This window comes from Meles meles, unplaced genomic scaffold, assembly GCF_922984935.1.
Source record: "Meles meles unplaced genomic scaffold, mMelMel3.1 paternal haplotype, whole genome shotgun sequence".
NCBI classification, from domain to species: domain Eukaryota; kingdom Metazoa; phylum Chordata; class Mammalia; order Carnivora; family Mustelidae; genus Meles; species Meles meles.
This window is the reverse complement of record NW_025721582.1, coordinates 96,034-108,208: the sequence shown is the minus strand read 5'-3', so window position 1 is coordinate 108,208 and position 12,175 is coordinate 96,034. Positions and strand designations below refer to the sequence as shown.

Below are 12,175 nucleotides of genomic sequence, written 5' to 3'. Positions count from 1 at the left end.
AGTGTAGATTTGCTGAATATTCACCACCCAACCTCCCTTCCTATCAGCATCCCCGTAAATGTGGTGCATTTGTTACAGTCAGTGAGCCTACGCCCGGAGTTCAGAGTTGATATTGGGGTTCAATCTTGGTGTTTTATGTTCTGAGGGTTTGGACAAAGATATGAGGACATATACCTACCTTTATAGTATCATGCCGAGTAGTTTCACTGCCCTAAAATTCCTTTATTTGTCTTTGATTTTTGTTTATTCTGTTTTTTTAATTATATTGTTTAAAACATTGTATTTTTAAGTATGTTGGCTTTCTTTCTAGCCACATATTGCCAAGCAAAATTTCCTCTTAGCCTAAATAGTTTCTCTGCAGATTACTTTGTTTTCTATGTAGACATAGTTATACTGTCCATAAATACATAATTTTTGACCAATGAACTCGGTAGAGTCTGTTTTTTAATTTCCAGTTAGAAAATTTAAATCTTAATTGATCTTTTTGTTCCTGATTACTGCCTTAATTTCTAACTTAATTGCACTGGGGGTTAAAGAGGAAGACCCGTATCATGGTTTCCTTCGAGATACACTTATAATTGCTTTACGGCTTGGCACCCGGCCAGCTTTTGTAAGTCCCCCCCGTGCTTCAGAGGAATGTGCTGGGGCACCTGACTGGTGCGAGTCGGTTAAGCACCCGACTCATCATCTCAGCTCAGGTCGTGATCTCGGGGCCGTGGGATCACGTGGTGTGGAGTCTGCTTGTGCGTCTTTCTCCCCTCCCTTTGCCCTTCTCACTCATGCTTTCTCCCTCTCTCTCTCCCTCTCAAATAAATAAATAAATAAATCTTAAAAAAAAGGGAAAAGAGGAATATGTTTTCTCTAATTTGGGGAACACTGGCCTTAAAATTTTTTTTAATGTACTTTTTTATTATGTTCAGTTAGTCACTGGCCTTTTTGTATTTGCTAAATCAAGTCTTTATTGCTAAATATTCTGTATATTCACTCGTGTTTTGCCATATCAATGACTGACCCATTGATAATTGGGGTGCATTGAAATCTTTCTTTTTTTCTTTATTTTTTTAAAGACTTTATTTATTTATTTGACAGACAGAGATCACAAGTAGGCAGAGAGGCAGGCAGAGAGAGAGGGGGAAGCAGGCTCCCCGTGGAGCAGAGAGCCAGATGCGGGGATCCCAGAGGCTTTAATGCACTGAGCCCCCCAGGCGCCCCGAAATCTTTCTTTTTTTAGACTTGTCTGTTCTTGGAATAGTTTGGAACATGCATCTCATTGTGGGGACAGTCTGACAGGTGACCGGCCGTTGTTATGCATGTTTCTACAACAATAGCTCTGTGAATCTGAATCTCTTTTGTGGGGCTTTTATTTCTTCATTAAAAACCACAAAACTTCTATTAAGATATATGTCGCTTTCTGTATTTGGGGGATTTTCTCTATGTGTGAACCCTGACGTCTCACAAGGTCTGCGCGACCCCTGCTGACCACAGTCAGTCCAGTGGTTTTTTCTTAAAGTGTGTGTTTCTGTGCGAAAATAGAACGGACCGTTTTTCTTTCGAACATCTGGCAGGTGTATCGTTTTCCAACTTTTGGCTTGTGACCTGTATGTGGCCTTACGTTTTGGGCATGTCTCTGGGACACTGCCTGGAACTGGGGTTTGAAGGGCACAGCTGGTGGCCAGAGCTGGCCGCCGGGCCGCGCCTGTGGACCGAGTCGGGTCACTCGGACTCACTTCGTCGGTCTCGTTCTACCTTTTTATTGCTTCATCTGCTTCGGAGTGTGGCATTCGTTCCATTTTCCTGTGCTTTTTTCTTCTTTCCACTCTGTTAGAAATAGGAGAAATTGGTCACTTACTTGCTTATGTGTCACATTTCCCTCTGCTAGTTTAAAAGCTACGCACTCTGTCTGGGTGTCTTTTCTCGCGGTGCTCCCTGTCATGGCAGCGGCGCCTGTCACCAAGTCTGTCCTTGGGTTCGCTCTAAGCTCCCGCGGGCGATGCTGGGACCCCGGGGTGGCAGCTGCGATCACGCTTCCCCCAACTTCCTTGTCACGGTCGGCCTTTGTGGGACAACGCTTGATGCTTTCCTGATCTTAAAAAGTGGATGTTACTATTGTTTTGACTTTACAGAGATCACGTTTCTTTAGATTCATCCGTTTCTTGGCTTTCCTTTTTATATTGCATCTTGGATCTTCCGTTATATCATTTTTGTTCTTTTTTCATTGAAGTATAATTAATAGACAGTGTTATATTCGCTTCAGGTGTACAATACAGTGACTCAGCAATTCCTTTTTTGTTTTTATTTATCTGAGAGGAAAGAGAGAGAGCATGGAGGGGGCAGAGCAGAGGCAGAGGGAAGCAGACTCCCGGCGAGCAGGGAGGGAGCCTGACCCGGGGCTCGATCCCAGGACGCTGGGACCACGGCCTGAGCCAAGGGCAGAGGCTTCACCGCCCAGTGCCTGGGCACCCCGAGTCAGCAGTTCTCTGTATCACCCAGCGTTCATCATGGTCAGTGGCCTCTGGAGCCCCTTCCCCTATTTCACGTGTCTCCCCTCCTACCTCCTCTCTGGCAGCCTGGTTTTTCTCTGTATGTAAGTGCCCATTTCTTTGCTTGTCTCTTTTTAATTCGTCTCCTTTTATTTTTTATTTTTTTAGGATTTATTTATTTATTTATTTGACAGACAGAGATCACAAGCAGGCAGAGAGGCAGGCAGAGAGAGAGGAGGAAGCAGGCTCCCCGCTGAGCAGAGAGCCTGATGCGGGGCTTGATCCCAGGACCCCGAGATCATGACCTGAGCTGAAGGCAGAGGCTTAACCCACTGAGCCACCCAGGCGCCCCTGTGTGTCTCTTTTTAATTTGTTCAAATGTTATGTTTCTTGAATCCACCTGTGAGTGAGGTCCTAGGGCATCTGTCTTTCTTGCATTTACTTATCTCGCTTAGCCCAGTGCTCCCCAGATCTGTCCGTGGTGTTGCCGGGGCGAGATTTCATTGTCAACGCCGAGCGCCCATCTTTATCCACTCATCTGTCCCTGCGCCCTTGGGCTGGTCCACACTGGGCTGTGGTAAATGCCGCTGCCAGGACTGGAGCTTTCTGAGGAGTGTTTTCCTAGTCCGTGGTAAGTCCTCAGTAGTGGAGTCACTGATCATGTGGTGATTCTGTTTTTCAGGTTTCTTCTGAGGCGCCTCCGACTGTCTTCCGCCACGGCTGCACCCGTTTGCATTCCCACCAGCAGTGCGCGAGGGCTCCTTCCTCTCCACACTCCCCAACGCTTATTATTTCTTGTGTTCTTGATAAATACCATTTTCTGTCCTTCTTAACTACAGACCTTCCTGCTACAACATGCGCATTCCTGAGAATGCCGTGCCCAGGAGGGAGCAGGCCTTGTCACAGAGTGAGGGTAAAGGGCAGGGGTCCCCCGCGGCGCAGCTCCGTAACGGGCCGCCGACGCACGGGTGCAGCCCAGTAGAGCTGCTGCCCGCCCAGTTACCTGTCGGCGCTGATGGCCGCGTCCAGCCTTCAGCCTTGCTGTCGTCCCCGACACGAGCTTCCTGGAGGGCCTTTGCCGCTAGGGGAGACAGGCCTCCTCTCGCACCTGCCGCAGTGTGCGGGGGCAGTAATTGGGACGCGCGTCTCGTCTCCCCGACACCCCACTCTGGGATTTTGCCCCTCATTCCCAGATACTTCGCCATTCCCAAACACCAGTCTTTGTTTCTTCTCCCTGTGAGCGTGTCGCTTTCGAATGGGCTGTTCCCTCACCCTGCAAATAGGTACATGGGCTTAGGGGGAAAGCTGGGGTAACTCGGGGTCACCTCTGTGCTTCTCTTCTCCCAGGATTGTAGCTTCTTGGCTCCTGTCCAGGTTGGTTTGTTCCCAGCGCCTTTAAAACACTTACATTATGTGTTTTGTTCAGCGTGTTGGTTGTTTTCGGTGGGAGGATGAGTGCATTTTCAGTTTCTCTGCCACAGGTCATGGAAATGCTGGGTAATTTTATAGACAGTGATTGTTCACGCATTTCTTTAAGATTCGTTTTTTATTTACTTACGTATTTATATTTACATACTTTATTCTCATCTCACTTTTTTTAACTCTTGTATCCGAAGCCGGGGGAGAGGGAGGTAACCTGTTACTTATTTCTGCTGTCTTTTCATTCATGAGGACCTTGATCCTTGGTGTGTTTGGCGACGGTTTTTATTTTGAGTTTGGGTGTGACTGACCTTACTCTGCCATTTCTTGGCTGGGCTTTTGTGAGATAGCGAAGCCCTGTAGAAAATGAGTTGCTGGACTCCTTTTTCAGTTCTCCCAAGGGAGGTGTACAGCTCGTGCCCTTCTGAATGTACAGGAGAGAAATTCTTTCCAGAGCGTGGAGGTCTGGAGGGCTGAAGTTCTCTTCAAGCTGGGATGGGTCGCCCCGTCTGTGGGGCCGGATGAGGGATGATTTCGTCATGACGTTTGCTCTCCCAGAGGCCCAAGGCACCACCGGCCTGGCTCACTTTAGCCCCTCGGAGGAGAGTAGTTTAGTGTGACCCCGCCTGGATCTCCCGCCTCGTCTCAAGCCCAGGGCTCAGGGCCCTCATCCCAGCCTTGGCAGATCATGTCCCCGTGCAGTAATGTCTCAGCTCTGATCTAGAACGCAGAGGTGACAGCGGGAGCCGGGGAGTGCTGTGAGGAAGCGCGGAGCCCTTGGACCATGTCCAGCATGTGGCTGTTGCTCGTGAGTGTTCTACCGTCCCCGCTCCGCAGCTGGCCATTTTGCTGGGTGGACTGCCCCATTTCGGGGTTGAATTTTCGTAACTGTCAAGTCTTGTTTGTCGGTTGGCTTGTTCGTTTCTTAGTGACTTGGTTCTAACAACGAACTTGGTCTGCTGCAGTTCTGTGTTGATCCTCTCCTCTGTTTTGGTCTGCTTTGACCTCATTGATCACATTTGTGGTTGCTGTAGATCTGTTCCAGGAGAGTGTTTCCATCCAGTTTCTGGCATCTTTGTTCCACTTATCTTGTGCAGCCAAACTCTTCACTGAGTCCATATTGGTCCTGCCTTATTGTTACTGGGGAGTCCGAAAAGAAAAGCTGTGGTTTTAAAGTAATAAATTTTTCTTAATTTAAAAGTAACGCGTGCTCATCATGAAAAAATTTTAAATGTTAAAAATGTTGTGACGAGAATTAAAATTCCTGTCCGCTGTTGAGCGATCGCCACAATTAGTACTGTTTTGGTGTTGCTTCTCTCCCCACATGTGTGACTGTTCTGGAGTTGAGCTCATCGGGGATGTACAACGACGCAACCTTTTTTTTTTAACTTACAATATCGTAAGCTTCTTTTGTCCTTGGAAGTATTTGTAGGCGTTTTACATATCTATGGTGTGGTAAGTCACGGGAATACTGCACACTCAGTCTTTTTCCTACGATTGTGACTTTTATGGTTTTTTGTCACTGTAGAAGAACTTCCAACAAGCCCCTTTGTGAATGCAGGTTACAGATGAAACCAGGGAGCAGAATTCTTTAGACTTCTTGGCCAAATGGCTTTCTGGAAGATTTTGAATGACGTCAGCGGGAGCTGCTGGCCTGAGCTCTTCCACGCGTGCCCGGGGCCTTTTCTCGGGCTCAGCCGTCCTCCCTGGGACTGGCGGCCGCACCCTCCTCTCCGCTGCCTTCTAACAGCCCGTTTCTCGTGGGATGCCGTGTGAGGTCCAGTCCTGGGCCTTGGCTCCAAGTCACTGCCCCGTCTTCCTGGGCACCCCTGTGGTCTCAGAAACTCCGTTACCCACAGGAACAGAAACGCACCTTGGGATAGAGAGAAATGAAAAGTCAGTGGGAGAAAAAGCACGGCTCACAGACACCAGAATCCTGGTGAATCCTGGTGGTTTGAGGTGTGGGTAAGCACAGGAGCAGACTGAGGGGCAGGGCAGCGAGCAGTGAGGCCGAGCGGGGGCCCCTGTGAGACGTGGGCTCTGCTGAAGTCCTCCCCAGGTCACCGTCCTGGCTCTGTAGGCCTTTGCCAGGGTCCCAGGCTGGGTTCGCCTGGACTCCGGGGCTCAGAGGAGTGTCTGTGGTCCAGGGCAGGTCCCCGCTCCTTCCCGTCCTGCTGGCCGAGATCCCTGCGGGGTTTTCTCACCACACAGACACGTGCCGCCTTTTCTCCAAGAGGCACCGAGCCCTGAACCCAGTGAGCGGAGCCTGATGGCCCTGGTCTTGGGGGCCAAGGGGGACTTTGGTGTTCACAGAACATCTAGACCAGTGGTCCCTGGTGGGGCGGAGGTGCCCACAGCCGGGACCCCGGGCTCGGTGCTGCTCCCACGCTGACCCTCGTGCAGGGAGAGGGGAAGAAGGGCGCCCGGTGCTGGTTCCGTCCTCAGCCGCTGTCGGAGGGGGTCTCCTGTGAAGCAGGGTCTTAGGCCCACGCCGTTCCCTGGTTGGGTCCCCGCAGGCCAGTGGGGCTGGGGCTGGAACCTGTCTGCTGTACGGGTGAGGCCGTGTGGTGCCGGCTTCACAGGCACCACGTCTCTAACTGGGTGGCCCTGTGTCCTTGTAGGTGGTAACGTGGACCTGGAAAGCCAAGCCGAGGGGAAGAAGGAGGCGGAGGCCGATGGTGTGATGCGGAGCGGCCCCCCGACCCATCGTGCTGTACAGCTCCATGTTCTGTTTAAGCCCCACCAACCTGTGAGTCTCCTTTGTGGGCCCACGCCACGTGCCTGTCCCATATCCGTGGCCGTGGTCCATGTGCACGGTAGCAGCGTGTGCTAGACGTGGCCTGGTGGGCATGGTTCCATGCCCTTCACATGTACTAGAGTCCTGATCCCCCAGCAACGGCGGTCACCCCGCAGACGGGGATGGAGAGCCACGGCGAGGCCCCAGCCCATCCGCACATGCACAGGAGTGAGCCCCGCGGCAGGGCTAGGGCTCGAACCCGGTCAGCCACAGAGCTGCCACCCCCGCAGCTGGGACTGCTCATTGCCGCTCACATGTCCCATTTATGTCCCTCGTGTGTCCCCTTCCGTCGTGCCCGCCATGCACACATGCCTGCGTGTGTCCACCTGTGTTTCTCCGCTCGGTGTATCATGAAGTCGCCGGCGTTTCTCGCCCCCTCATCAGTCCAGCTGGTGCCGTAGGTCACCCAGGACTTCCCTAACGGCAGGTTAGGTGCTGGGAGAACAGGGGAATGAGCAGAACGGACAAGGACCCCGTCCTTGATAAGCTTCTGTGCAGGTAGGAGAAACAGAGAGCAGAGCAGACAGTCAGGAGGGCACCTAAGCCCTCACAGGGTGGGAGGCACTAGGAGGCAGCCCAGAGCTTTGGAGGGAACTGCTGTGGGGGTGGGAGGGTCAGGTCGGGTCTCAGTGGGACGGGGAGGGGGGTGGGGCAGGGCAGGGAGACCAACCCGCAGAGGCAACAGACAGAGCGAAGGTGCGGGGCAGCAGGGTCCTGCGGGCAGAGGGTCTGACGGAGTCTGGCTGCGCCCTCCGGCCCCACCCCTGCACACGTGCCCTCTCTCTGCCTGTCTTCTCGCCTTCGCTCGGCACCCACTTCCTGGGAGCTCACTGGGCCCTGCTAGGGGGCACGGTGCTGCCCGTGACCGCGGACGTGTGCCGGAGGAGCCGGCGATGGGGGTCGGTGGGGACACGGCCAGCCTGGGCGTCCGCAGAGCCCTGCACAGAGCTCCGCGGGCGGGCCCGGTCTTCAGGAGGAGATGACGGAGGCCGTGTGGGGAGTTTGGGAGTGGAGTGCTTGGGAAGACAGTTGGGAGAGAATCTGCGGAACTTGATAGATTAGATGGGGAGAGGGAAGGAGATGTCAGGGATGACCCCGGGCGTTTCTGCAGGCCGGCTGCCCCCCCACCCCACCTGAGCTGGGGGCAGGCGGGTGCGGGTCCTGTGGAGCAGGGACAGTCCACGTCGGGTCTCTGCTGGGGCTTGGGATCCGGGTGGACTCGGGGCATGATGAGGGGGAGAGCTGAGGGGATACTCAGTCCCAGGACACAGGATGAAAGAGGCAGAGACAGAGTGTCCCGGAGAAGGGAGAGGCGTGTGCACAGAGGGTGGCGTGGCGGGAGGTCACCAGAGGCTCTGGCCGGGGGCGGGGGCAGAGTATGGCGGTGGTCCCCGTGGAGAGGGGAGCACGGTAGCCCCTTCAAGGCGGAGAGAGCGTGGGTGGGTGCGGCTGGGAGGTGGAATTCCCTTCAGACCTTCGGCCCTAAGAGTAGGAAGTGGTCAGAGAGGGGGCCGGGCTGCAGAGTGAGACACGGTCTGTCCCGCCTCCCCCGGGTTCTGCTTCTGTGGCTGCTCCTCCCAGGGGACTGGCTTCCCTGCCCCCTTCCTCCCCACCTAGGGGTCTTCCCAGAGCCCCTGGTCACTGCCTGCCGCCATGGTGTGGGCTTTGCCAGCATTTCAGTCTCCCGTTGGTGTCTGGCCACACTCCCGTGCAGCACCAGGCCCCAGGGTCCAGCATGTGCCTAACAGAGCAGAGTCGTGGTCAGTAATGCCCGTGGTGCTGCAGGGAGGCAGGTGACCCCACAGCCCTGGCGGGGACCCCGCAGCCCTGGGGGGACGAGCACGGGCCAGCACGGACCTAGAGGAGGGTCGTGCACCCGCCGTGCACAGGAGGCTGGGGTCCAGCCTTGTCCTCTCTGAGCAGCCCCCCCCCCCCCCCGCCTCTGTAAATCTGTAGAGGGCGCGGCCGTCCACACACAGCGGGGGACTGTGCGGGGTGGCTTTGAGCCCTCATTCCTCGTGTGCCGGCTCTGCTGTGGGTTCCTGCAGCCTTCCCGGCTCTCTTCCCGGGCCACCCTTCAGGACTCGGAGGCACCAGCAGGCGCCTGGGCACTGTCCGCCACCTGCAGGGACACAGCAGAACCCGGGTGTGGGGTGGCACGGCGTGCAGGGAGGGGTTGGGTGTGTGGCCCGGGGAGGGACCGGTCCCGCTCATCGGGGGCCTCTGCTCTGCCCGCAGGCTTCGCCGCTTTTGCCATTCCATCGTGACCATGCGCTACTTTGAAATGGTCATCCTTGTGGTCATGGCCCTCAGCAGCATCGCCCTGGCTGCCGAGGACCCAGTGCGGACAGACTCCCCCAGGAACAATGTGAGTGTGGCCCTCGGGCTGGAGGGGGCCGGGCCGGGTCCCGTCTGCTGGCTCCGGGGGCATGGGGGTGGCGGCCGGGGCCGGCCCTTGACAGGCCCTCCTGTGGTTCTAGGCTCTCAAGCACCTGGACTACATCTTCACAGGCGTCTTCACCTTCGAGATGGTGATCAAGGTGAGATGTGTGGTTCCCTGGTGGCCCCGGGGCTTCGCTGGTCTTCCCTCACATGGGCCGGCCGGGCCGGGGCTGCTCACGAGGCGTGTGCTGGCTGTGCCCTGGCCGTGTGCTCCCAAGAGAACCGTGCACACGGGCGTGCTCATGGGTGTGGTGGGGGGCGGAGGCCAGTTCACCAGACGCACACCGGCTTTGGGGGAGCCCAAGAGCCGCTGCCACCCGCCAGCCAGGCCTCCAGGCTCCTGGGAACGTGTCCCCCTCGGGACAGTCCCCTGACGTCAGGCTGGGAGGAGGGAGGCTGAGTGGGTGCTCAGAAGAGCTCTCGGGCGTCCTGTGAGGTGACGGACACACCCCTTCACCGCTCGGTTCTGCGTCTTGAGTCCTGACGGGCTTCGCTCCTTCCTCAGCGTCTGACAAGTGGCTGCGTGTGTGTGCACAGGCGCTGTCTTTGCCCACAGGGCTGCTTGGGTTGTACCCGCGGCTTGGTGACCGGTGTGTGTGTGTGTGTCTGTGCGTGAGCTCCGCTGCTTCTTTTCCTCCTGCAGACTCACGGGGGTGGTGTGTTCTTTGTTGTCCCATTTTAGAACATGGAAGCTGGTGCCGGCCGGAAGTTGCAGCTGTGGGACTGGCCGAGCCGGTCCTCGTGAACCGGCCCTTCCTCCTGCTGCAGAGAGCTGACCCTCTGCGGGCTGGGCAGGGTGCGGGCTTCCTGGGGTGGGGGATGACTGCAGCCCGGCGAGGGGAGGGTGTCACCAGAGGGTGGGGAGCCCAGGCAAGATCTCAGCCAGCCGTGACCATGTAGGGATATTTGGATCGACGGTGTTGAGGTTCAGAGGCCCCGCTGAGGCCCTCAGAAGACAGGATCGGTGTGGCCTCCTTCCCCCAACCCCATGAGTCTGGGGCCTGGCCCTGCTCTGCTTTCTGAAATATTCAGCAGCTAATATTGTTGCTCCCCTGCAGATGATTGATTTGGGACTTCTGCTGCACCCTGGGGCTTACTTCCGGGACCTGTGGAATATTCTGGACCTCATCGTGGTCAGTGGGGCCCTGGTGGCATTTGCCTTCTCGTAAGTACCAGGTCTGCCCTGGGTCTGGCCGGGCTGCCAGCCCAGGGCTGTGGTGGGTGTGCGGTTCGGGCAGGAGGGGCCCCCACTGGCCTCCATGGCTGTGTGCAGCTCCCCTCCTGTCTACCTGGGACTGGGCTGTGTGGGACGGAAAGCTTCTCATGGCCACCCGTCCCTGCCACGGCCTGTGGTTCTGACCCCGGGTGGGCAGGCCTCCGGTTCCTCTGGTGCTTGCCTCTCGGGTCTTCGAGAACCGCTCTCCGCCCCGACCTTGGCTGTGCCACCTGGAGAGCTGGAGCTGGCGGCCGCTGGCGGGTGTTCCCCCACCGCAGTGTTGGGCCCCGGTTTCTCTGACTCCCGAGTCCACACTCAGCTCCCTTGTGGCTGGGCCTGGGTCGACTCCCTCAGACCCTGCATGGGGGTGGGCGTGGGGCAGGTGTGGGGGCCGGGGTGGAGCTACAGGGGAGACCCAGAGACCAGGAGGACCCGAGGGATGGTACCTGCATCTTCTCTGAGCATTCGGGGACGGCGGCGCCTCCTCACTGACTCTCTTCTCTTTGTCTCTTTGTCGCTGGACTCTCGGTAGGAGTTTCATGGGGTAATGCCTTCCCTCTGCCCCTCACACGGCCCCACATCATAGCCCAGCGTGGCCCCTCCGGGCCGGCTCACTGCCACGTGTCACCTCTGCTCCCCCTCCACTGTCCAGAGCGCATGCTGCTGGGAGCCGTGTCCCCAGGCCACGGGTCGCTGCCTCACCTCTGGGGTCTGGGCTGGGGGCTGGGGCTGGAGCAGGGCACCCCAAGTAAGTGTTGGAGGCCGGGAATGTGGGCCCTGAGGGCAGTGAGGGCCTGGGTGGGAGCTGCTGTCCCCGTGACTGCCAGGACGTTGGCCATCCTGACGAAACTTCCCACGTGTCTGCTCCGGCACTGGGGCCTGTTTCTTCTCTCTGTTCCCCACGACTGCCCCCGGCAATGCGCAGCCTCTACTGTGGGGGTCATAACTGGTTTTCTTTGTGCATAAAGTGTCAGTGAGGGGCTTAGGAGAAAGACAGGAAAGGGGTGTAGTGCAGCCGGACGGACTCAGTGAGAGAGCTCCGAGCGAGCGAGCGGGGCGTGAGGTCTCTAGACACAGAGCACAGACCACTTGAGGCCTGTCCCTGCAGAGAGCCCTCCGCCAGGAAAGGAAAGCAGTGACCCTCCCTTCTGTATCTACGGGGGGTCTGCCAGCCCCTGTTCTCTTGGGACTGGTCTGCAGGGCTTCTGGAGGAACCTGGCCTGCGGGCGGGTGTCCGGAATGCTAGGGTGACAGGAACACCTGACACAGTGTCTGGAGGTTGGCGTTTCGGAGGGAGTTTGACCTGGCTCGGATGTAGGCCCCGGCTGGTCTTGGGGCGGGTCCAAGGGACGAGGGCTCCCCAGCTCTCCTTAACCCACGGGTCCCACCTGAGCCTCACAGCTGCCTTTCCCTAGAGCTTAGTGGAGCCCAGAGAAGACCACTGGAGGCCCTGCCCCCTCTCCCCATGCGCAGGCTCCTTGGGAACTCGGAGGGAGGTGACCTCTGAGCAGGACGGACTAGGACCCCGGTCCTGAGTCCTCAGCCACTGCTGGGTGGGGTTGTGGCCTTGCTTCTGAGAATCGCCTCCTTAGGCAGTGAGTCGTTCCCGCGGGATCACCCCCCACCCCCACGATCTGCGCTGGCTTTGGGCTGGCGAGAAGGCTGCCCCAGAGTTTGATGACAGCTGGGCCCCTGGCAGCCCTAGGGAGCCGGCCGGGACTGCCCCAGCGTCCTTGTGCGTGGCCCCAACCTGGGCCTGCTGGTCCTGGGTCTCCGAGCCGGCGTTGGGTATCTGGAATGTTCTTTTCCCGACTCTGTCTT

At 57.1% G+C, this 12,175-nt stretch overlaps 1 protein-coding gene across 1 annotated transcript in view; it reads left to right on the top strand.

Moving 5' to 3' along the window:
* Window positions 1-12,175, top strand: part of LOC123936514 (voltage-dependent N-type calcium channel subunit alpha-1B-like) — a 124,228-nt gene that overhangs the window by 60,244 nt on the left and 51,809 nt on the right. The window contains 5 exon segments of the mRNA XM_045997001.1: window positions 6,521-6,594; window positions 6,596-6,648; window positions 8,935-9,064; window positions 9,177-9,236; window positions 10,197-10,303. Coding sequence (XP_045852957.1) covers window positions 6,521-6,594; window positions 6,596-6,648; window positions 8,935-9,064; window positions 9,177-9,236; window positions 10,197-10,303 — 424 coding nt within the window.